This window comes from Pan paniscus, chromosome 7 (assembly GCF_029289425.2).
Source record: "Pan paniscus chromosome 7, NHGRI_mPanPan1-v2.0_pri, whole genome shotgun sequence".
Classification (NCBI taxonomy): domain Eukaryota; kingdom Metazoa; phylum Chordata; class Mammalia; order Primates; family Hominidae; genus Pan; species Pan paniscus.
The window spans coordinates 116,346,497-116,369,971 of NC_073256.2; the positions used below are offsets into that span (position 1 = coordinate 116,346,497).

The 23,475-nt window shown below is 38.9% G+C and overlaps 2 protein-coding genes across 7 annotated transcripts in view; one reads left to right on the forward strand and one right to left on the reverse strand.

The window, feature by feature from the left end:
- Window positions 1–1,219: 1,219 nt before the first annotated feature.
- Window positions 1,220–17,468, reverse strand: LOC117981469 (ubiquitin-conjugating enzyme E2 variant 1-like). 2 transcript variants are annotated; one of them, XM_055116776.2, is made up of 3 exons: window positions 17,331–17,468; window positions 6,000–11,080; window positions 1,220–1,428 (listed from the first exon to the last, which is right to left on the reverse strand). In XM_055116776.2, the coding sequence occupies exon 2, from the start codon at window positions 8,141–8,143 to the stop codon at window positions 7,850–7,852; it is 294 nt and encodes a 97-aa protein (XP_054972751.1). In that variant the 5' UTR covers window positions 8,144–11,080; window positions 17,331–17,468; the 3' UTR covers window positions 1,220–1,428; window positions 6,000–7,849. The 2 variants fall into 2 exon arrangements, 1 of the variants encoding a protein (XP_054972751.1); XR_004673008.2 differs by lacking the exon at window positions 6,000–11,080 and having other exon boundaries at window positions 17,331–17,467.
- VPS13B (vacuolar protein sorting 13 homolog B) overlaps window positions 17,336–23,475 on the forward strand; it is an 868,795-nt gene continuing 862,655 nt past the window's right edge. For 2 of the 5 annotated variants that reach the window (XM_055116771.2, XM_063606452.1), the window contains exons 1-2: window positions 17,336–17,733; window positions 18,222–18,397. In XM_055116771.2, coding sequence (XP_054972746.2) covers window positions 18,251–18,397 — 147 coding nt within the window. In that variant the 5' untranslated portion in view covers window positions 17,336–17,733; window positions 18,222–18,250. Of the gene's footprint in view, window positions 17,810–18,221; window positions 18,398–23,475 lie in introns of all 5 variants that reach the window. The other 3 variants (XM_057303059.2, XM_055116773.2, XM_003821696.5) reach the window with 2 other exon arrangements.

Here is a 23,475-nt window from a genome sequence, read left to right on the forward strand (position 1 = left end):
ATAATGAACAAATTATAGTTACTTGAGATAATGAATAATGACAGAAAAATGTTCATTATATATTTAAAAATTCATCATGAGCTCATTTATTATAGTTAGAACATTACCTGTTTCTTTAAATACCATGTAACACCCACCTGACAGTAAGTAAAAAACAAAAAAGTGTCTTAAAAACAGTGTATTAAAAAAAGACAATAATATGTTCCATATAACGTAAATATAGTGGAAAAATACCTGTATAGAAGAGGACTGGATATGTATGCACTAAAATGTTAGCAGTTGTTACCTCAGGATGATGGCATTGTGGTTAAATTTAATTTTTGAATTTCTAGTTTTTTTCTTTTTCAATGAACATTTATCAGGTTTAAAATAAAGATGACCATAACAAATATTTTACATATATCATTATTAAACTTTATTATTATTTTCCTTAGGAGAAAGGGTAGGTTGAAAAGTCAAGATTTTTTTTTTTTTTCCTTTAGGCTGGGAAGACTAATCAGAGAGACTGCGAAGTAAAAGGGTTGTTTATGATTCACCATCAAACACATGTCTTTAATTATCACTCTGAATCCACATAACAATATTCCTTTTTGGCACAAGGTCTGTACTAGATGAATGATAAAAAAGAGCCATAAGTGTGTAAGTGCCATAAGTGTGTAGTATTCAGAGACAGACAAGATCCTCTCTAGTTGCAGTGGTCAAAAAGTCTTATCGAGTAGAAGGGCTTTGATATGAACCTTTTTTTTCTAAGTTTAAAACTATTTTATTTATTTTTTCAGAGACAGGGTCTTGCTTTGTCACCCAGGCTGGAGTGCAGTGGCGGGATCATAGCAGCCTCAAGCTCCTAGGCTCAAGTGATCTTCCTGCCTCAGCCTCCCAAGTAGTTAGGACTACAGACATGTGCCACCATGACCGACTACGTTTTAAATTTATTTTTGTAGCAACAGGGTCTCCGTATGTTGCCCTGTCTGGTCTCAAACTCCTGGCCTCAAGTAATCCTCCTATGTCGGCCTCCCAAAGCACTGGGGTTACAGGCATTAGCTACTGTTCCCAACTTTCATTTGGACTTTAATGGATAAGGAAGACTTAGAGCAGCATTATCAAATTCTTTGGCCTTAGGACCCCTGTATAACACTCTTCAATATTATTGAGGACCCCAAACAGGTTTTGTTTATATGGGTTATATCTATCTGTATTTACCATATTAGAAATTAAAACAGACAATTTACAAATATTTATTAATTTATTTTAACCTAAATTACATGTTAACATAAATATTTTTATGAACTATATTTCCCCAAACAAAAACAGTTAGCAAAGTGGTATTGTTTTACATTTTGCATTTTAACAGAAGACAGGTGGATTCTTATATTTGCTTCCGTTGTGATACTGCATGTCATGTAGCCTCTGGAAAACTCTACTGTACACCTGTAACAGAATGAGAGTAAAAAGGCAAATAGCATCTTAGTATTATTATGAGCGTACCATTGACATTGTGGGCCCCCGAGAAGCACTCTGAGAACCACTGATTAAAAAAGACTAAGGGCAAAATAGAGGGATGGCATAATTTTAGAGGTGGGAGGGTATAAGGCATGTTACAGAGAGAGCAAACAGACCAATCTGGTAGTTGTGAAAGATTCACATGGGGGAGGTGGAGGAGATATGGCTAGAAATGTATACTGGGGGATCGTGTTATATCAATTAAAAAATACTAGCTTCCTTAATTATGACCATCTTCACTGACCTCTAATTTTGGCATCAGTAAGCTTCAGGGTAGGAATGATAGAAGAGAAATTCATACTTGGTTTCAGGCAACTCTAAAGTTATGTGGCTGATAGTATTCTAATTGATTTGTTGATTGCTTTATCTATTTAATGTATTTAGTGTTTACTACATTCAAAGAAGCAACATAAGAACTAGTGATACAACGATGATAAAGACACAGTCTCTATAGGAGCTCCCAATTGAGTGGAAGATTCAGATATTAAAATAAGCAATACACTCATTAATCTGGAGGAAGACAGAGGAGAGGGCTGCTAACTGTGCCTGGGTGGTGTCATAGACAGCATTGTACAGGAAACCTTTAAGTCCCAAATACTAATAACCACTGATACATGACCATGGTGAGAAATACTTGATGTATAAGGATGACAGATTCAGTACTAGAGTTAATACAGTAGTTCTGGTGAGATAGTCAGATATATAGAAAAATTTCCTGAATATATGTTCTCTTTTGAAAGTAAGAGTGTACAAATTTTCTTTCTCCTAAAGCCCTGCAGCATCTTTCTACTGCTAGGCCTGGGAGACACCATCAGTTATCTTACTGTCTCTATTTTCTTCAGTTTGATCACCTTTTTAAATCTTTTTGTTCTCTGTGACTCAGTAACAAGAGTGAAGGGGAGGAAGAAATTTAGGTAATTACAACAGCTTTAAACTAAGAACTGAGAACACCTTTACTAACCCAACTAATTATGATTAAATACGTAAATAGAGAACCTATCTCCCAGCACCACCTGCAGGGGATGAGGAAGTCTGCAACAGGATTCAACACTTCCTTTTCTGCCAACATATCTTTAGCCCAACATTCCATTATTGAGAGTCTACCAAGTTAAGAGCCTGCTTTTAGTGGCTGAGGAAAATACAAAGACCAATAAGGATAATCTACCCATACTCTGAGGAACATTATTAAAACTTGGGGATGTTTGTGATAATTAAAATAGCTTGGAAAGAACTGATTAAATCGAAGAGAATCAGACTTCTTTTGTGAAGATTGAATAGAAAAGCAACTACTGCATTGCCATTTTACATCCCCCACTGATAGAAACTAATAACAAAGGTGATTCCACAGTTTTAAAAGTAAAATAATAATGATTAGTTTTGGATCTTCAAGTCTGTTAAGTTTGCAATATGATGGGAAAAGCCTGTGTTGCACACCATCTTATATGGACCTGTTAAGCATGCTCTTTTCCTAATTTAAGGCTGGCCCCAGACAGCTACCTTAGGGCTCTCTGCTAGTCATAAGAGGAATCAGATGGAAAAAGATACATGGATTAGTATAAATCCATATGCACCTATTCAGTAAGTAATAAGAACTTTTTCCAGTAAGAGCTTTTTCTTTACTTATCAAATCATGTCCTAGAATCTAAAGAGAATGAGGTTTTCAAAAGTTCCTAGTCTTTTGAAATCTCACAAACAAGGATAAAATATTTGTTTTTTGATTTCAGAATTTAACAAAGAAGCAGAATATACCAGACACACAAGAAGCAAAAGAAATGAAATGAGCATTCATAACAACATGCTTAGAGCACAGAAAGCCTTATCCTGGGTGAGTGATCAGGAATATGAATAAAGCTGATCTGTAGGATGGCTTTCAATGTTTTTGTTTAGATGTGCAGTCTTACTATATGTACAGGCAAGATTACTAGAGGGAACAGTCAGTCAGCTATCACCCATCCTACAACCCAAGAAAATGCTCACAGGCACCTGGGTAGTCATATTCAGGTGTTCTCAGTCTTTTTTCACTAGAGTTTTGAACTGCCTATTGTATATTAAGGCTTGAGTTACCACTCCCAATTTATACCACTTTCCAAAATCACACCACACATTATAAAAACAATGATATGGATTGGTAATTACAATAATACACCGTCAGAGGTAATGGGATACAATATGTCATGTAGTCCAGTTATTTCTCAACGTATGGGTTCTATATCTGCAAAATAATGTATTGCTTATTACAAATTCAGACTACTAGGCTCCATGTCAAAACGAATCAATTTCAAGCCAAGGGTGGAATCCAAGAATCTGCATTTTTAACAAGCTCCTTAAGATGATATGTGCATTAAGGTTTGGGAACCATTCATATAGTCAAACTCCTTCATATGACAGATAAGGACATAATATGAGAGAAGTTAAGTGATTTGGCCAAAGTGGACAGCCAGTCAGAGGCAGAAACCAGACTCACACTTAAATCTTGACTCCTAAGCTACAATTTTTCCACTTATAAATAGTTTGTATTTATTTGTAAATTCCCGGTACACCTAAATGAAAACGGAATTTGAGGTCTTTGTTCCTTGACATTCCCCAAAGGTTTAATACCAATAATTTACTATTAATGGGCTCCCAGCACTTGCTAAGTAAGCTGTTGTCTTCCGATTTAGGGAATATCAACTATAGAAGCTTGTGGACAGAGGTGTTTTGTTAACTTGTTACCATCCCATTCCCCTTCACAATAAGACATGCAAGTTCATTTATCAACAAGAGCATATACTCATTTTTCTCAAATCACAAGAGACAATAAAAAGTAAATGGAAAACCCTGCTACTAGTGTTAAACAAGAATATCCCACCCTCTATAACAACATACCATATGGTATTTCCCTACCTTGTTCAGTATTTAACCTAACAATTTATTGCTAGACTTCTTGGCAGCAAGCTGTGCAAGTTGAAGTGGAATCTGATTGAGGTGAGTTAATTAATGTGGTGGCAGCTCGGAATGTTGTCCAGCTGCCAGTGAGAATTATGTTTGTTTGCCTTTGGCCCAAGTGTGAAATGGCTGGCTGTTGATTTCAGAAGTGTGAGTGTACATTTTTATATCTCACATGAATGAATACATTTTTTGTATCCTACACATTTGGGGAAATGCTAAAATTTATTGGGTCATGTTATTTACCACTTATGTGGCAGAAAGAGAAAGGTGGAATTTTGCCCCAGAGGTTGACTTTGCATCTGTAGAAAAAGCAAAAGCAGGTGGCATATAAATCCATGAGCAGGTAAATAAGCTGTCTGAAATTAGCTCATCTGGCCTAATGTTTTAAAGAATAACTTTTAAAAGGACGTAGGCAAGATTTTTGAACCAGAAAAGAATAACTCTTGTAATGATGAAAGGATTTTGAAAGTAGGAAACATAGTTTTTAGATTTCCCTTGAAAGACATGGCTTTTGGATTTACTGTTGACTTACATTTACAATTCTTATTTTTACTACACACAACCTTCTATTGAATACATCATCTCACTGTGCAATCTTCCTTTCTATCAATAACTGATGACAGTGATTTCTGTGATGTGTTCTTAATGTTCTTGATAATTTTGACTAGCTGTTACTGATATGAGCAGGGGGTTCTCCAATTCAAGCAGTCAATAACTGACACTAAACTAACAAAGTTCAAAGAACATTTGAAGTGTGTCAGATATTATTCCCCTATTTTTTTCTATGTAATATCCTGTTAAGTTAAAATGCCTTGAGAAAAGTTTACCTTAGATTAAGGAAATAGATACTTAAAAATATAATGTATAAATATTTCTTTTATTTTACCATTTTGAAAAAAATTAATACACTAAAAGCAAAGGAAATAGCATGGAAGTGATGTAAGAGCAAATAATATGAAAAGTTTGCAAATCTAACAAAGCATTACCAAAACCCTTTTTGATGACAAACAGATTTCCTTAAATTTTGATGTTACCATGAGGATATTAAGAAAACTTTAAAATAAAAGTGTTCATACTTTGGAAGACGTTCAATGAAATTAGTCTGGTAAAAAATCTAGTAAAAATAGTATTTTAGATGCAGAAGTATATAGAAAAAACACAAGTGAATTAGTGCAGATATAGGACCATGGATTCACAGAACTTTAGAGAATAAAGAGAAAGTAAGGAAATTTGAATAAAGTATGAATTTAGTTAGTAATAATGGATTGATATTTGCTCATTGATCATTACAAATGTACCATACTCATGTATGATGTTAATAATAGGGGAACTAGACAGATTCCTAGGCTAAGTTTCTGCGTTGGTAAAATTCATATACATATGAAGTACTGAATGAATGGTATCATTCTTAAGGTATTATAACTTGTGTTGATGTCAGTAATCATCTACTACATGACAACTTCTACAGATTCATAGGATTGTGATATTTGTTATGCTAAGGCCTCCTGAACAAAAATGGCACTTTATTTAGAAGGTGCATCAGTGTATTAGTTATTTGTGTTAAGAATTACCTCAAGGACAGGTGCGGTGGCTCATGCCTGTAATCCCAGCACTTTGGGAGGCCAAGGCAGATGGATTACCTGAGCTCAGGAGTTCGAGACCAGCCTGGCCAACATGGTGAAACCCTGTCTCTACTAAAAATACAAAAATTAGCTGAGCATGGTGGTGGGGACCTGTAATCCCAGCTACTCAGGAGGCTGAGGCAGGAGAATTGCTTGAACCCGGGAGGCAGAGGTTGCAGTGAGCTGAGATCACACCATTGCATTCCAGCCTGGGTGAGAAGAACAAAACTCCATCTCAAAAAAAAAAAAAAAAAAAAAGAATTACCTCAAAATCTGGTAGATTAAAGCACTAAATATTATCTCATAATTTCTGCTGTGGTTCAGGAATTTAAGAGCAGCTTACCTAGGGGGTTCTGGCTCAGGGTCTCTCATGAGGTTGCAGTCAAGATGTCATCCTGAACTAGAGTTATTTTATTTTTTTACACAATGAATTACTTTTATTTCGGTATGCATCCACATTTCAGCATTTAGTGGTCCTGAACCGAAAGTGGAAAGATGCACCAATTTCCCAGGAGGTCAAGCCCGCCAATTTCAGGGATCTGCTATGCACACTGGGTTCTTTCTTAATCCCTGCTGAGGATCTTGAGAAGCAGCAGCAGCACCAAAACCAAGGCATGCACTGGATTCAAGGTTCTTTTTGTTCCAGTTGTCAGATTCCAAACTAGACCTCAATAGATTGCAAGGATGACCAAATGAAAGCCCTGTTTAAAACTTCTTCAGTTTTTAAAAGCAAAAGCAATTACAGGAAGTAAAACAATTCAGAGGGATCACGTGTGCTTACAAGTGTCTTCTTGTGGTCTTTCTCCAATTTCAACCACCAAGGACTCCGAGAGCTGGCAGGTCTGAGTAACCCTGGTGACTTTCCTTTTCACCTTATCAAAACCTGAGCTAAAAACAACGCATCAGCTGATGACAGCAGAGGGTGGCAGGGCTGAAAACCCAATATTCATTTCCCAGGCTGATGGAGAATGAATAAGTATGGTTCCAAAACTAAACAAGGGAGGTTAGAGACTTTCTAACCTTACCTGATGGCTTCTGGCCAAAGCAAGGAAGTGTCATGGAAGGTATTGAGTGGTGATGGTGCAGAAAGCAACTTGAGGAGGGAAGAAAAAACAGCATCCCTCGATAAAGGTGGGGGAGAGAAGATACTGGGAAAGCCCTGAATTCCTTACCAAAGGCCAATCTTAGAGGGGAGCGGAGGGGTTACAACCTATGCTTCTGCCAAAGGCAGGAGTGGAGGAGTGTGGGGACAGGATGACGGATTGGAAGGTGCATAAGACTTAAAGAAACCAGGGGTGCAGGCGAAGCACCCCACACACCTAGCAGTAGTCCCACAGGCTGCAACCTGAAACCTTCACATCCACTCTAACAAGCCAAGCTAGAGGGCTGTTGCAGGGAGGGTGGGAGGCAGGAGGGTAAGGGGAGAAGGCAGAGACCCCCAGGCCATGTAATCAGCAAGGTGATTGTGTGATGTTTCTTTTCACAGTTGAGTTAGATATGCCCCACTAGTTATGATGGGAATCAATTTAATTAGAATTTCTCGATTCCAGAAGTTCAACTACGTGGACAGTGGTTACACTTGATAGGATGATTTGTTATAGCAAAACTTATATATTTCAAATGGATAATTAGTATCATTTACAGTATCTTAAGATAAATTTCCTTTGAATTGGAGCTTCCTTTCCAGTACTTTGAGGTCTACATGATGTATCTAGAAAATTTACTACTGTGGAAAACGAAGACTGCTTAAATCGAATCGGGCGGGGGGAAGCGGAAGGGCCTGTGGTTTTTCTTTTTGATTAATTGCTGTAACACTGTCCTTCCGGTGGCTGAGGGAGTTTCATATTTTCTTTAGACATCAATAGGCACTGAAGCTCTTGCAGGACAACTTTGATGCTATATGAATTCTGCCATTTTGCTAGCACTGATATGGCTCTTGGGTCCACCACTCCATTAGAACTATTAACTCCATTTACATTAATTTTTGTTACAAATCTTACAAAGGGGGGTGCTAGTGGGTATTTAGGTCCACATTCTATTTTAAGGCTGTATATTTGGTTTTCATAAATTGTTCTTGGAGGCCCAATTATCATCCCTGTCCATCTTTTGTCATGTCTTCATCATCTTCTAGACCTCAGCTAACTGTGCCATCTCCTACTCCTTTCTGGCCTTCTCTGAGTTCTTCCAACAGTCAGAAATTGTGAGGGACTTTTACTCCCGAGCCCATGGTGGCTGCCGTCTTGCGTTGCTGACGCTTGAAGGCCGGCCCCGAACTACAGTCATCTTAAGGCTGACTGTGCTCAGATAGCCCAAGTTCTTGGGTTTCCTGTTGGCAAGAGGACTGAGTTTTTGCCATGTGGACATTGCATAGTGCAGCTTGAGTATCCTTATGACACAACAGCTGGCTTCTCCCAGAGCGAATAATCTAAGTCAAAGAACAAGGAGAAAGCCACAAAGTCTTTTACGTCCTAATTTTGGAAGTCACAAACGGTCACTTCTGCCACATTGTATTGTTAGAAGTAAGCCAATAAATATAATCCATACTCAAAGGGAGGAGAATTAGGCTCCAACTTTTGGAGGGGGTATAATTAAATAATTTGTGGACATATTTTAAAATCACTGCAACCAATAAGGAAATTCATGTAGAAAAAGACTTTAAAGATGTTTCTGATGTTGCTAACTTAGGAAAGTATTCACCCTTTGTCACCATAACCAGGCAGGTGGACCTAGATTTCCTATAACATTTCCTTACACCAAATTTATTCCCCCAGTTTTCTTCTTAAAATATGACTGCTACAACAAATTACTGTAAACTGGGTGGCTTAAACAACAGAAGTTTATTCTTTCACAGTGCTGGAGGTCAGAAGAAAATCAAGGTGTCAGCAGGGCTATACTCTCTCTAGAGGCTCTAGAGGAGAATCTGTTTTTGCCTCGTCCAGTTTCTGGTGGTTCTTGGCATCCTCAGCTGTTAACGGTGTCATTCCAGTCTGTGTCGTCATGGTGGCATTGCTTCCTCCTATCTGTGTTATCTTTCTTTGCCTCATTCTTGTACAGACACTTGTTACTGGATTTAGAGCTCACCTGGAAAATCTAGGATAACACTCCTCTCATTTTTTTTTTTTTGAGATGGAGTCTCGCTCTATTGCCCAGGCTGGAGTGCAGTGGCACAATTTTGGCTCACTGCAACCTCTGCCTCCTGGGTTCAAGCTACCTCAGCCTCCTGAGTAGCTGGGATTACAGGTGCAGGCCACACCTAGCTAATTTTTGTATATTTAGTAGAGATGGGGTTTCGCCATGTTGGCCAGGCTGGGCTTGAACTCCTGACCTCAGGTGATTCACCCACCTCTACCTCCCAAAATGCTGGGATTACAGGCATGAGCCACCATGCTGGCCCTTAAAATTCTTAACTACATATTTTGCCCTATAAGGTAATATTCAGTCTGTTACTATATATGGGAATAGTAATGGGTTCTGGGGATTAGGCCATGTCTTTTTGGTCACCATTTAGTCCACCACATCTAGTATCTCTATTAATTTGCATGGCAAAATTGGAGAACAAAAAGATCTCTATTGGCCAGTTGTGGTGGCTCATGCCTCCTAGTACCTTAGGAAGCCAAGGCTGGAGAATCACTTGAGGCCAAGAGTTCAAGGCTAGCCTGGGCAATATAGTGAGACCCCATTTCATATACATACATATATATACACACACACACATACATGCATATATATATATACACACACACACATATGTGTATATATATACATACACACATATGTGTATATATATACATACACACACACGCTTATATGTGTATATATATACATACACACACACATTTAAAATTAGCCAGGTGTGGTGACGCACACCTGTAGTCCTAATTACTCAGGAGGCTGAGGTGGGAGGATCACGTGAGCCTAGGAAATTGAGTTTATAGTTAGCTACATGATTGTACTACCATACCCTAGTCTGGGCGGCAGAGTCAGACCCTGTCTTGAAAAAAAAAAAAAAAGATACTTAAGATAACCCTAAAGATTGACCACAACTTTTTAAAACATTTTTATTTATTTATGTTTTTATATGGAGTCTTGCTCTGTTGCCCAAGCTGGAATGCAGTGGCATGATCTCGGCTCACTGCAACCTCCACCTCCCTGGTTGAAGTGATTCTCCTGCCTCAGCCTCCTGAGTAGCTGGGACTACAGGCATGTGCCACCACGACCAGCTAATTTTTTTGTATTTTCAGTAGAGATGGGGTTACACCATGTTGGTCTGGCTGGTCTCGAACTCCTGGCCTCAAATGATCTGCCTGCCTTGGTCTCGCAAAGTGCTGGAATTACAGACATGAGCCACTATGCCTGACTGTATTTATTTTGAGAGAGGGTCTCACTGTGTTACCCAGGCTGGAGTGCAGTGGTGCGATCTCGGCTCACTACAGCCATGACCTTCCAGGCTCAAGCAATCCTCCCACCTCAGCCTCCCAAGCAGCTGGAACTACAAGCATGCACCACCATGCCCGGCTAATTTTTTGTTTATTTTTTGTAGAGACGGTCTTACTGTCTTGCCCAGGCCAGTCTTGAACTCCTCAGCTCACGTGATCCTCCTGCTTGGCCTCCTGAAGTGTTGGGAATGATTACTGGCATAAACCACTGTGCTGGGCTTCTTATTTTTATTTTACTTATTTATTTTTTTAGAGTCAGAGTCTTGCTCTGTCACCCTGTCTAGAAAGCAGTGGAACAATCATAGCTCACTGCAGCCTTGATCTTCTGGCCTTAAGTGATCGTCTCACCTCAGTCTCCCAAGTAGCTGGGAGTATAGGTGTACACCATCATACCTGGCCAATTAAAAAAATAAAATACACACACACACACACACACACACACACACATTTTTTTTTTAAAGAGATGGGGTCTCACTATGTTGCCCAGGCTGGTCTCCAACTCCTGGCCTCAAGTGATCCTCCTGCCTTGGCCTCCCAAAGTGCTGAGATTACAGGTGTGAGCCACTGCACCCAGCAACGTTCCTTTAAAATTTGCTACAGATAATTAAGATAATAAAATACCTGTAAATTCCTGTTTGGAAAAAGTGAGATGATTTTTTTCAAAGTGTGATGTAAAATTAAGAAATATTATTCTAGTTAATTTTAATAATCAAGTATTTTGAAAAAAATATGAATAACACCCATGTACTCAACACCTATCAAATATTAACATTTTTCCTTTTGTAAAATAAGGAAAACATTACAGATACAGTTGAAATACCCAGTATTCCCTCCCCGTTTTATTTTCCATGTCTTCCTCTTCAGAGGTAATAATACTATCCTGAATTTGGTATTTACCTTTCTCATAAGTTTTAAAAATTATTCCTTTATATAAATATAGGTATCACAATATATAGCATTTCTTGAATACCATATACATGTATATGTATGTATGTGTATATATACATATATACACACACTATATAATATGCTATACTTGTTATTCAGATTTATTCATGTTGATAAATATATAACTTTGTTTAGTTTTTTTTTTTCAAACTGTAGGTTTCAAATCATTAGTAGCACAGAAAATCAATATAGCAGGTCATGAACTGCTTTAGAAAAAACAGAACAGTAAATAAAATGTATCATAAGTACTCAATTTAATGCCTATATACATATATGTATGTGATTATATATAAGCATATATATATTGAGTCATGGTATGAAATATATTTCTCACTGTAGGTAAAATATTTGAAAGTCATAACATTCATTTTCACTACTATATAATATTCTATTGTATGAATATGATAGTTAACTACTGTCCTACTGACATTTCAATTGTTTCCACTGTTTTACTAATACAGGTTGAACATCCTAATCCCCAAACCAAAAATGCTCCAAAATCTGAACGTTTTTGAGTGTATAATATGCATGACCCTCAAGGAAATGTTCTTTGGAGGATTTTAGATTTTTGGATTAGAGATGTTAAAGTGGTAAGTATAATGCAAATATTCCAAAATCTGAAAATAATTGAAATCTGAAACACTTCTGGTCCCAAGCATTTTGGATAAAGGATACTCAACTGGTACAAACAATGCTGCAAAATAGTGTTAAACATATCTCCTTGTGCATACACACAAGTTTCTTTCTTTCTTTTTTTTTTTTTGAGAGACAGTCTTGCTCTGTCACCCAGGCTGGAGTGTACTGGTGCGATCTCGGCTCACTGCAACGTCTGCCTCCTGGGTTCAAGCAATTCTCCTGCCTCAGCTTCCCAAGTAGCTGGACTGCAGGCGTGCACCACCACACCTGGTTAATTTTTGTATTTTTTTTTTTTTAGTAGACATGGGGTTTTACTACATGTTGGCCAGGCTGGTCTCGAACTTCTGACCTCAGGTGATCCGCTCGCCTCGGCCTCCCAAAGTGCTGGGATTACAGGTGTGAGCCACTGCGCCTGGCCCGCAAGTTTCTATAATACTTACAAGTAGACTTGTTGGGTTATAGGGTATATGCGTCTTCAACTCTGCTAGATATTGCTTAATTCCTCTCCACTGTGTTGTTCTCAGCAACAGTGCACTAGGTTCCTATCATGCCACTCATTAACATTATACATTAAAAATATTGTCAGTCTGATAGGTATGGAATAGGTCATTATTGTTTTAAATTGAATTCCCCTGATTAGTGGAGCTGAACATGTTTTTTGTGATTATTACACATTTGGGTTTCCTCTTCTATGAATTGGTTGGTTTTCTATTGCATTTGTTCATTAATTTGTAGTGTATTATAAAATGAGTTCTTTTTCTTTGTTGAGTAATGAACATTTTTCATCATCTTCACCCAGCTTGTGGCTTGTATTTTGACATGTGCTTGTATTTTGACATGTTCTTTGATGAACAAGCTTTTTTAATTTTAATGTATAAACTTACTAAGCTTTTCATTGAAAGTTTGTCCTTTTTATGTCTTTGTGCCTTACCTTATTTAAGAATTCCTTCCTCTCTGAGGCATAACAATTTTTGTCCTATAATTTCTCTAAAAATTAAAAAAAAAATTGAATTTTTAATCCATTTTGAGTTTATTTTTGTGTTCGTTGTGAACAGAGGTAGATTTACTCTACCATCACTTGTATAAGCTCTTTTCAAGGCTCTGGGAGAAGCCCAAGTAATGTTCACATGGGTTGTGTTTTTACAAAATTTTCAAAAGTTAATTTATTTTGGAATTTCCTTAGGAATCCCCAAATTATAAGTTTTTGGCTTCATAAAACTTGGACTTCTTTCCTACATCTGAGGTAGGAATCTAATTTTTCTCCATATAGGTAGTAATTGTTCTAGTATCAATTACTGAAATATGCACTCTTTGCCATTGATTGTCATATATAAAGATGCCATGTTTGAAGGGGTTTCTTTCTGGGCTCTTTATTCAGGTATATTGGCATGTTTGCCTATCCCTCTGATTTGTTTTGATGTAGTAGAGATTTCTAGGACTCTATCTGTCTTCCAAAAGGGTCTTAAACTAGGTCATTCCATTGATGATTTATTTTAGTGAAAATTACAGTTTTCTGATTTTGCTTGAAAGGCTTAGGTCAGTGGAAAAAAATACATTGTTATCTGTAACTGGTAACTCCTCTCTTAAACCTTGACTGATTTTCTCACATAGTTCTAAATGATTTTTTACAGTGTCCCACAGCACTTTTTACATAATCTACTTAATCATATAATATTTTAATAGGTCATTTATATCTGTGATTCCAATGAAACTGAGCTCCTTCAATGTGGGCATGCCTAAGTGACTGGTATGCTGTAAAACACATAGTGGGCATTCAAAGAATGTCTCAGCTAATGAGTAAATTCAGAATATTAAACTAACATACATAAATAACTTGAGCCAATCATGATTAGTTTCTTGCCAACTGGACTTATGATCTATACTGTGCCCAATTTTCATAGTGAGATAATATCTACGTGACTTGGATATTTGTTTACACTTAACTCTGAGGGTATATTAAGAATCTTTACATGCTGTAACTCTTTAGGAAGCCAGTCAGAAGCGCACTGTACAGCTGCTTAATGTGTATGACTTTAAATCCAGAAAACTGTTGTTCTATTGATTGTAGTAATTAATGGTTTTTCTTTTTTTCCTTCTCAAAAGGGAGAAATAAAGTCAGAAGACTTTGGTTGATTACAATTTTAACATTTCTGAAACAAAGTTGAATTAAGATCAGCTTATGTCTATTATATGAATTGGTTAAAATAATACTTCCTGCTGTGACAGATAACCCTCCAAATCTCAGTAAGTTTAACAGTAGTTTATTTCTAAATCATGGAAAATCCTAATGGATGTTACTTATCAGCAGTTGTTTCTCTAGGCAATGACTCATAAACTCAATCTCCTAGTTTTTGTCCTTAACATCTCCTTGGACCTTGGAGTCCTCTGCACATTTTTATCCTGCTTGGTGATGGAGAAAGACTAAGGCTGTCATGTGGGAGGCTTTTATGAGCCAGGCCTGTGCCTACATCACTTCTATCCACATTCAGGTGGTCAGAACTCAGTTACTTGACAACACCTGGCTGTTAGACAGCCTGAATAATAATCTAGCCCTGTGTACACAAGGAAAAGGTAAGCAGATTTCCTGAATAATTGTTAAAGTAAATCACTGTCATAACCTATTAGGTACCACATAATATGCAAGGCATTAGGGATACAGGTCCCTGTAGTTGAAGATCCCATATATATATCACACATAATAGAAAACTAAACAAAAAAAAGAAGCCTTTCTCTACCTTTTTCAATCTTTTAATCTTGCAGCTAGAAAATCTAAGCAGGGAGATGGAAATAAATAAGAAAATAAAAAACAGAAATGAAGAAACAGAATGGTTAATAACCTTCTAAAGTGGAAAACACTGTGCTTAGGTGGGTTCATTGGTGAGTAATACCAAACATTTAAGGAAGAAATTATACCAATTCTCTATAATCTCTTCCAGAAGATAGAAGCAAAGGAATACTTCCTAACTTATTCATGAGCCCAGCCTTACTATAATACCAAAATCAGATAAAGACATTATAAGAAAACCAAACCAATATTTCTCATGAACATAGATGCAAAAATCTTCAACAAAATACTAGCAGATTAAATCCAAGAATGTGTAAGAGGAAGTATAAGCCATGACCAAGTGGGACTTATCCCAAGTATGCAAGGCTGGTTAAATATTCAACAATCAATTATTGTAATCAATCACATTAACAGGCTAAAGAAGAAAAATCACATGTTCATATCAATAGATGCAGAAAAAGCATTTGACAAAATCTAACACTTATGTTACGATAACTCTCAGCGAGCTTTAGCTGGCTAAAGAACATCTACAAAAACCCTACAGCTAACAACATACTTAATGGTGAGGAACTTGAAGGTTTTCTGTCAAGATCAAGAACCAGGCCTGCCTCTACAGAACCAACCTGCCTCAAAGTCTTGAGAACACTTAAACAATATTTGTGGGGGGAAGAAAAATCTTACAGTACAAAGACATAATAGATTTGGAAAAGGCTTGCCATTTGACAATTTAAAAAATGAGCAATGAAACTATTAGTGAAAAGGAATTAAATTTATCTTCACTGCTTATGGTAAAGGGCACAGTGGAACACAGATTGAAAACTACAAATTTTTTGATACTTAAACCAAAACACAGTGCCCAGATAATTTTCCCAAGCCAGGAATTTGTCTATTTTTTGTTGGTTCCAGGAGAAAAATGGCATACGTTTAGCATTCCATATGTTTAGCATTCCATATGTTATTTGTTCAAACATCTTAGTCACATTTCTACTCCTATATTTGGCCAATTTATCTTAATATAGTGTTTTTATTTAATAGATCACCACAGAAGAAAACTAGGCCCTTTTTCTCTAGAAAAACGACAAGACCTGGAGCTACTGTTGTAGACTGCTGAGAGGTTCTATACAATTAGCGGAACCATTTTCTTTACGTTAAAACCTCTAAGTCATGGCTTTGACCTGTGTTTCAGATGAAGCAGATAACAGAAAAACAAATTAATTCATTTGTATAATTTGGCAAGTTTTGATAATACTCAAATATTTGAGTTATTATGGCATTTTTGTGAAGGAACAGCTGCTCTGAATTGGCAATTAGCTGCTGCCTCTTTTGGTGAAACTTATTTCCTTATTTTCAATCACAAAATAAACCTAAACACCTTGGCATCCTCAGGCCTCTTTTCTGTTGCAGTTACTGAAGCTCTTTCAAGAAATGGTAATTTTGAATTCCAGGAAAGAGCTTTAGGCATGGGTGGGTATTTAATAACCTTTTAAGAAATCTAGTTTCTGATTTTTTGTTTTGTTTTTCGACAGAGTCTCATTCTGTCGCCCAGGCTGGAGTGCAGTGGTGTGATCACGGCTCACTGCAGCTTCCACCTCTGGGGCTCAAGTGATCCCCCCACCTCAGCCTCCTGAGTAGCAGGGACTACTGGCACCATGCCCAGCTTATTTTTGTATTACTATTATCTTTGTAGAGACGGGTTTTTTCCATGTTGGCCAGACTGGTCTCAAACTTCTGCGCTCAAGCAATTTGGAGGCCTTGGCCTACCAAAGTGCTGGGATTACAGGCGTGCATCACCGCGCCTGGCCAGGAGTCTAGTTTCAAAATGCAGTGGTAGGTGTTTTCTTCAGCGATAACCAAAAATAAGACAATCTGGGCAAAACTTGGGGAGCATGTCCTATGCGATTCCTTGAAGCCCAGTGTATATTTTCCGAGTCAATGTTTGAGTTTCTTGACTTTGTTAGCTTGTAAGCTGTTATACGGAAAGGTAATATTTTATACTCATTACAGCCTAATAAAACCAACACCGACCCTTACAACTCTGAATTCATTACTTATCAGTTATTTTCACTTTGTCTCTAGAACTCTCAATTCTGTCTTCATTTTGGTTATTCCCGCGGCTTCCCTAAATCCCACGTCAGACTGCAATCCTATGGTTCCCCGCACTATTCTCTTTGACCATCCCTCCCCCGCCCCTCATCAGCAAACTAGGGAGTACTTTACCATTGCTTTGTGAAAGTACCAGAATGCGAGAACTTGTCTACACGTTTGGCCAAAACGCATCCTCCAACGGTGTATGTCCTAATCCCTTCAATTTTCTTCCCACATCCACCCTCCTTCCAGCAAATAAACCTTGGAACTAAGTTGAAATCTGTCACTTATTTCGCTCCTCCTACCAGCGGCCTATTGCTTCTGCCCTCCCCAGTGAACCCAACCAAGTTCCTCTTCCCAGTCCTCCCATTTCTCAAGAAAAACAACCACCTCTATTTTTTCAGGGCTTTACGTGCTAGGTGTGGTTTCTTCCTCTGCATCGAACCAGCGACCTGGGTGCCTCCCCACCCAGGACGGACCTCCACATCGGGAACCGCCGCCGGCGCAGCGGCCCCAGCACCCGCAGCCACCTTCTCCCCGGAGCGCCACTTCCGGATCTCGGGTGTTTCCCCTTTACAGTTCCCCCCACCCCCTCAGACACCTCCTAGAGCTTTGTCCTAACTAGCAGGGTCGGAGCTGGGACCCTGGCTAGCAGAACGCAAGAGTTCTCCTTCACGAAGACGCGCAGAGTAGCTTCTCCAGCCTGAGAAATCCGGTCCGGCTGCGTAGAGTGGCAGCCGTGGAGGGACAGTTTGTTTTGAGCACCAAGTGGGACACACCCGGAAGTGGCGCGGTACAGGAGCAGCACTGCCGGCGGGGGCGGGTGCCAGGGACTTGGAGGTGGAGGGGACGCGGCGGTACTCTGGCGTGTGAGCCGAGGGTGGAGTGCAGAGGGAGCGGGAGCGGGACGGGAGGCCTTCTAGCTTTGGTTCTATGGTGGCAGATCCGGCTGGGTTCCGGGAAGCGAGGGCCTCGCGGGGTGGCTGGGTTGGTGAAGGGCTACTGCAGCCGAAGGGGAGCCCACCTCACTTCATTCTTCCACTCTGAGGGACCCGCTCTCTTCTGGTCACTACGTCTTCCTCCCTCACTTCGCTTGGCGAAGGGTGTTGTACTTGTGAGGAAGTCGCAGCTGGAGCTGGGAGTCCGCTGGAGTTTTTCTCTGTTTCTAAGAGGAGGCGAACGGCCGCTTTGGTGGGGACTTACTGCTTTCGGCCTGAGATAACGAACGCTCTTTCCTTCACTCTACCGCCGACTTCTAACGTTTCTGTCTACTCCTTTCAGCTTCCGACTTCGACTCCTTACCTTAAAAGATGCTGGAGTCATATGTAACTCCAATTTTAATGAGCTATGTGAATCGCTACATCAAGAACTTAAAGCCGTCGGATCTACAGCTTTCACTATGGGGTGGAGACGTGGTACTCAGCAAGCTCGAGTTAAAGTTGGATGTGCTGGAACAGGTAAGCTATTTAGCTGTCATTAACTGGAAACAGTTTTCAGCTTGTTTAGACGGTAATCTGTTGGTTCCTAAGCTTTGACTTTATGCTGTAAAAACGTAACTTTTCTACTGATGTATTTTGAACTACCCTGAAACAAGGGGGCTTTATTTTACACTCTTTTCTTTTTCTTTCTTTCTTTCTTTCTTTCTTTCTTTCTTTCTTTCTTTCTTTCTTTTTTTTTTTTTTTTTTTTTGAGATGGAGTCTCGCTCTGTCGCCCAGGCTGGAGTGCAGCTGCGTGATCTCGGCTCACTGCAACCTCCGCCTCCGGGACTCAGGCAGTTCTCCTGCCGTAGCCTCCCTAATAGCTGGGATTACAGGCGCGCACCACCACGCCTGGCTAATTTTTGTATTTTTAGTAGAGACGGGGTTTCACCATGTTGGCCAGGCTGGTCTCGAACTCCTGAGCTTAGGTGATCCGCCCGCCTCCGTCTCCCGAAGTGCTGGGATTATAGGCGTGAGCCACCGCGCCCGGCCTGCATAATTTTTAAAAATAGTTTGTTCCCAGTTTTGGTATATTAGAATGGGATTACTTAAAGTTGCTTTGACAGAAAGACGATTTCATTGTTCATGTCAGAATTGTTCGGTCTACTTACTCAATTTTCAAGCATTATGAATGTGCTAATTTATGTTGTCAAAATTCTGTATGAGCCTGGAAAACATCACATTCTTTCTCCTTTTTGGGCAATGGAAGGGTTTGAAAGCCAGCAGGAAGGGTGGCTGGCTTGTGGGGGTCGAGGAAAAAAAGACCAAAAAAAAAAAAAAAAAAAGCAGATTCAGATCATGAGGAAAGATGACATTTCCCACGGCATCCTCAGAGTGTTGAGTAGATACATTGAGAATGGCAGTAAAATTGGAAACTTCTTTATTAATCATTTTAGTTTCTTTTAACATGAGATTTGTCTGATGCAAAAGAACTGTAACTTCAAAGATCACATATTCATTAATTCATTTATTACATTTATTAGTAACATGCCAAGAAATTCTGTTAGGCTTGAGGATCTGTGCAAGCTCAGAAGAGTCAGAGACCAACTACTTTTTAGGAGATAAGGGAAGACTTAATCTGACAGTGATGGTTATTTATAATTTTTAGTTATAGTCCACAGCCTCTTTTATTACTCTTTTATTAAGTCAATCTAGACTTAGCACTAAGAAATAATACTCCTGGCTGCTTCTTTTTCCTCTTCCCAAGGTTAGTTGAGTGGTTTAATATTTAATATTTTCATTTTATTTTATTTTTTAATGAGCACAAATCCCAAGTGTAACAGCTCAATTTTTTTTTTTTTTTTTGAGACGGCGGAGTCTTGCTCTGTTGCCCAGGCTGGAGTGCAGTGGCACGATCTCGGCTCACTGCAAGCTCCATCTCCCGGGTTCATGCCATTCTCCTGACTCAGCCTCCTGAGTAGTTGGGACTACAGGTGCCCGCCACCATGCCTGGCTAATTTTTTGTATTTTTAGTAGAGATGGGGTTTCACCGTGTTAGCCAGGATGGTCTCGATCTCCTGACCTCATGATCTGCCCGCCTCAGCCTCCCAAAGTGCTGGGATTACAGGCATGAGCCACCGCGCCTGGCCAACAGCTCAATTTTAAAATGTTTTACACCTGTGCAACTACTGTCCAATAAAAAAATGGAATGTTTCCAGCACCCCAAAAGGCTCACCTGTTTTTGTAAGTACTCCAGGCCGGGCGCGGTGGTTCACGCTTGTAACCCCAGCACTTTGGGAGGCCAAAGCAGGCAGATCATGAGGTCAGGAGTTCGAGACCAGCCTAGCCAACATGGTGAAACCCTGTCTCTACTAAAAATACAAAAAATTAGCTGGGCTTGGTGGCATGCGCCTGTAATCCCAGTTATTTGGGAGACTGAGGCAGGAGAATTGCTTGAACCCGGGAGGTGGAGGTTGCAGTGAGCCGAGATCATGCCACTGCACTCCAGCCTGGGTGACAGAGTGAGACTCCATCTGGGGCAGGGGAACGTACTCCCCACTCCTAAAAGAGGCGACTGGTAATCTGACTTCTGTCAACATAGATAAGTTTTACCTGGTTTTGAACCTCAAAAAAATTGGAATCATTTATGTTTGGCTTTTTTCTTTCAACCTTTCTAAGATTAACCCATGTTGTTAGAAGAGTTTGTTTTTCGTATTGTCGGTACTATTCCATTGCATAAAGATTCCACAATTTACTTACTCATTCTCCTGTTGATGGACACTTGGGTTTGTAATATTTTTGGCTGGTGAAGAAAGCTTCCATAAACATTCCAGTACATCTATCTTGGTAACATAAGTATTAATTTCTCTTAGGTGTATACCTAGAAGGTAGACCTGTGTTTAGCCTGTGTTTTCATTTCATATTGCCAAATAGTCTTCCAAAGTGGTTATATCAATTCCAGTCTTACCAACAACTTATAAGCATTCCAGGTATTTCACATTTTTGCTACTACTTGTTATGTTTGTTATTTTAATGTTAGCCTTTCTAGTGGGTGTGTAGTGATAACCTCATTGTAATTTTAACTTGTATTTTCCTAATGACTGGTTATGTTTTTATATTCTTATTGGCCATTTAGCTATCTTTTTTTTTTTTTTGTGAAGTCAGTCTTTTTTCCTTTTTTAAAAATTGAGTTTTCTGTCTTATTGATATATAGGAATTCTTTTTTTTTGTTTGTTTTTTGAGACGGAGTCTCGCTCTGTTGCCCAGGCTGGAGTGCAGTGGTGTGATCTCGGCTCACTGCAAGCTTCACCTCCCAGGTTCACACCATTCTCCTGCCTCAGCCTCCCGAGTAACTGGACTGCAGGCGCCCGCCACCATGCCCGGCTAATTTTTTGTATTTTTAGTGGAGACAGGGTTTCACCATGTTAGCCAGGATGGTCTCGATTCCCTGACCTTGTGATCCTCCTGTCTCGGCCTCCCAAAGTGATGGGTTACAGGCATGAGCCACTGCGCCCGGCCAGGAATTCTTTATATATTTTGGAAATGAGTCCTTTGCCAGATAGATGTTTTGCAGTATTTACTCTCAGTTTGTGGCTTGTCTCTTTACTCATAAAGGTGTCTTGATGAATAAAAGTTAATAATCTTACTGAGGTCCAATTTATCAATCTTTTCCCTTGGGTTTAGGGTTTTTCTAGTCTTGTTTAAGAAATCTTAGCTTACACCAACATCGTGAAAATATTCTTTTATATTTCTTTTAGGAGCTTTATTGAATTCTATGATTCATCTCAAATTTTTTTTCTGCATATGAGTAATAGAGGTTAAGGTTAATTTTTTTCCATTGATAGTCAGTTGATCTATACCATTTGTTGAACTCTTCTTTCCCTACTCAATTACAGTAAGCCTTTGCTGTAAATCAGGTTGCCATATGTGTGTGGATTTGTTTCTGAACTCTTTATTCCATTGAGTGGTCTATTTGTCTATTCTTGTGTCACTCCATATGGTTACTGTAGCTTTTATAATAAGACTTGGTTGGTATCTCAGTGTAATTAGTACAACTTTGTTCTTTTCTCCTTCAAGATTGTCATAACTATTTTAGGTCCTTTGTATTTCCATATACATTTTATTTTTTTATTTTTTTTTTGAGACAGAGTCTCACTCTGTAGCCCAGGCTGGAGTGCAGTAGTGTGATCTCGGCTCACTGCAACCTCCACCTCCCTGTGGAGCAATTCTCCTGCTGCAGCCTCCATAGTAGCTGGGATTACAGGTGTGCACCACCACGCCTGGCTAACTTTTGTATTTTTAGTAGAGACGGGGTTTCACCATGTTGGCCAGGCTGGTCTCGAACTCCTGAGCTCAGGTGATCCACCCGCCTTGGCCTCCCAAAGTGCTGGATTACAGGCATGAGCCACCACGCCCAGCCTATCATATACATTTTAATTTCAACTTATAGCTTTTAGAATTAATTTCTAAAAAGGAAAGCTGTTAGTGTTTTTTGCTGAGATTACATTGAATCTATCGATCAATTTTGGATGAATTAACATATTAACATATTGAGCTGACATGGTTTTGAGTTTTTCAATTCATGTACAGAGCATTGCTTTTCATATTTTTAGGCCTTTAATTTCTCTCAGCAATGTTTTGAACTTTTTAGAGAAATTTTGCATGTATTTCATTAAATTTTACCTCTTTTTATGGATGTTTAAGTAGCATTTTAAAAACCTCTATTTTCTGGTTAGGTGTGGTGGCTCTTGCCTGTAATCAGTCACAGCACTTTGGGAGGCCAAGGTGGGTGGATCACTTGAGGTCAGGAGTTCGAGATCAGCCTGGCCAATATGGCAAAACCTTGTCTCTACTAAAAATACAAAAATTAGCCAGGTGTGGTGGCTCACGCCTGTAATCCCAGCTACTTGGGACGCTGAGGCACAAGAATCACTTGAACTGGGAAGGTGGAGGTTGCAGTAAGCTGAGATTGTGCCACTGGACTCCAGCCTGGGCGACAGAGTGAGACTTTGTCTCAAAAAGCAAACACAAAAAAACCTCTATTTTTAAATAATTTGTTACCAGTACAGGAAATAAAATCAATTTTAGTATGTCGACCTATCCAGTGGCCCAACTTGTCTAACAGTTTTTGGTAGGTTCTTTTGGATTGTCCATGTTCAATCATGTCACCTGCAAATAATGACAGTTTTACATCTTTCTATCCAATACTTGTATCTTTTATTTCATTTCATTTCATTATTGCAGTGGGCTAGGACCTTTTATATAATGTGGAGTAGAGGTCATGAGAATAGACATCCTTTTTTGTTTCTAATTTCAGTGGGAAAGTATTCAATGTTTTACTATTAAGTATGTTGTTAGCTATAAATAACCTTTACTGAGTTGAGATTCTTTTCTATTAATGATTTTCCAATGAGTTTTAAAAATCATAAATGAATGCTGAATTTGATCAAATATTACACTTAATGAGTTGATATATGATTTTTCTCTTTTATTTTGTTAATGTGGTAAATTACATTGTTTTCAAATCTAAACCTTGCATTCCTGGAATAAACCTGATTATATATTATCTTTTTTACATATTGTTGGATTCAATTTGTTAAATTTTGATTGATTTTGT

Excerpts from the sequence above, each read along its gene's own strand:
- LOC117981469 (XM_055116776.2), bottom strand. The coding sequence starts at position 8,143 with ATGATAATTGGGCCTCCAAGAACAATTTATGAAAACCAAATATACAGC.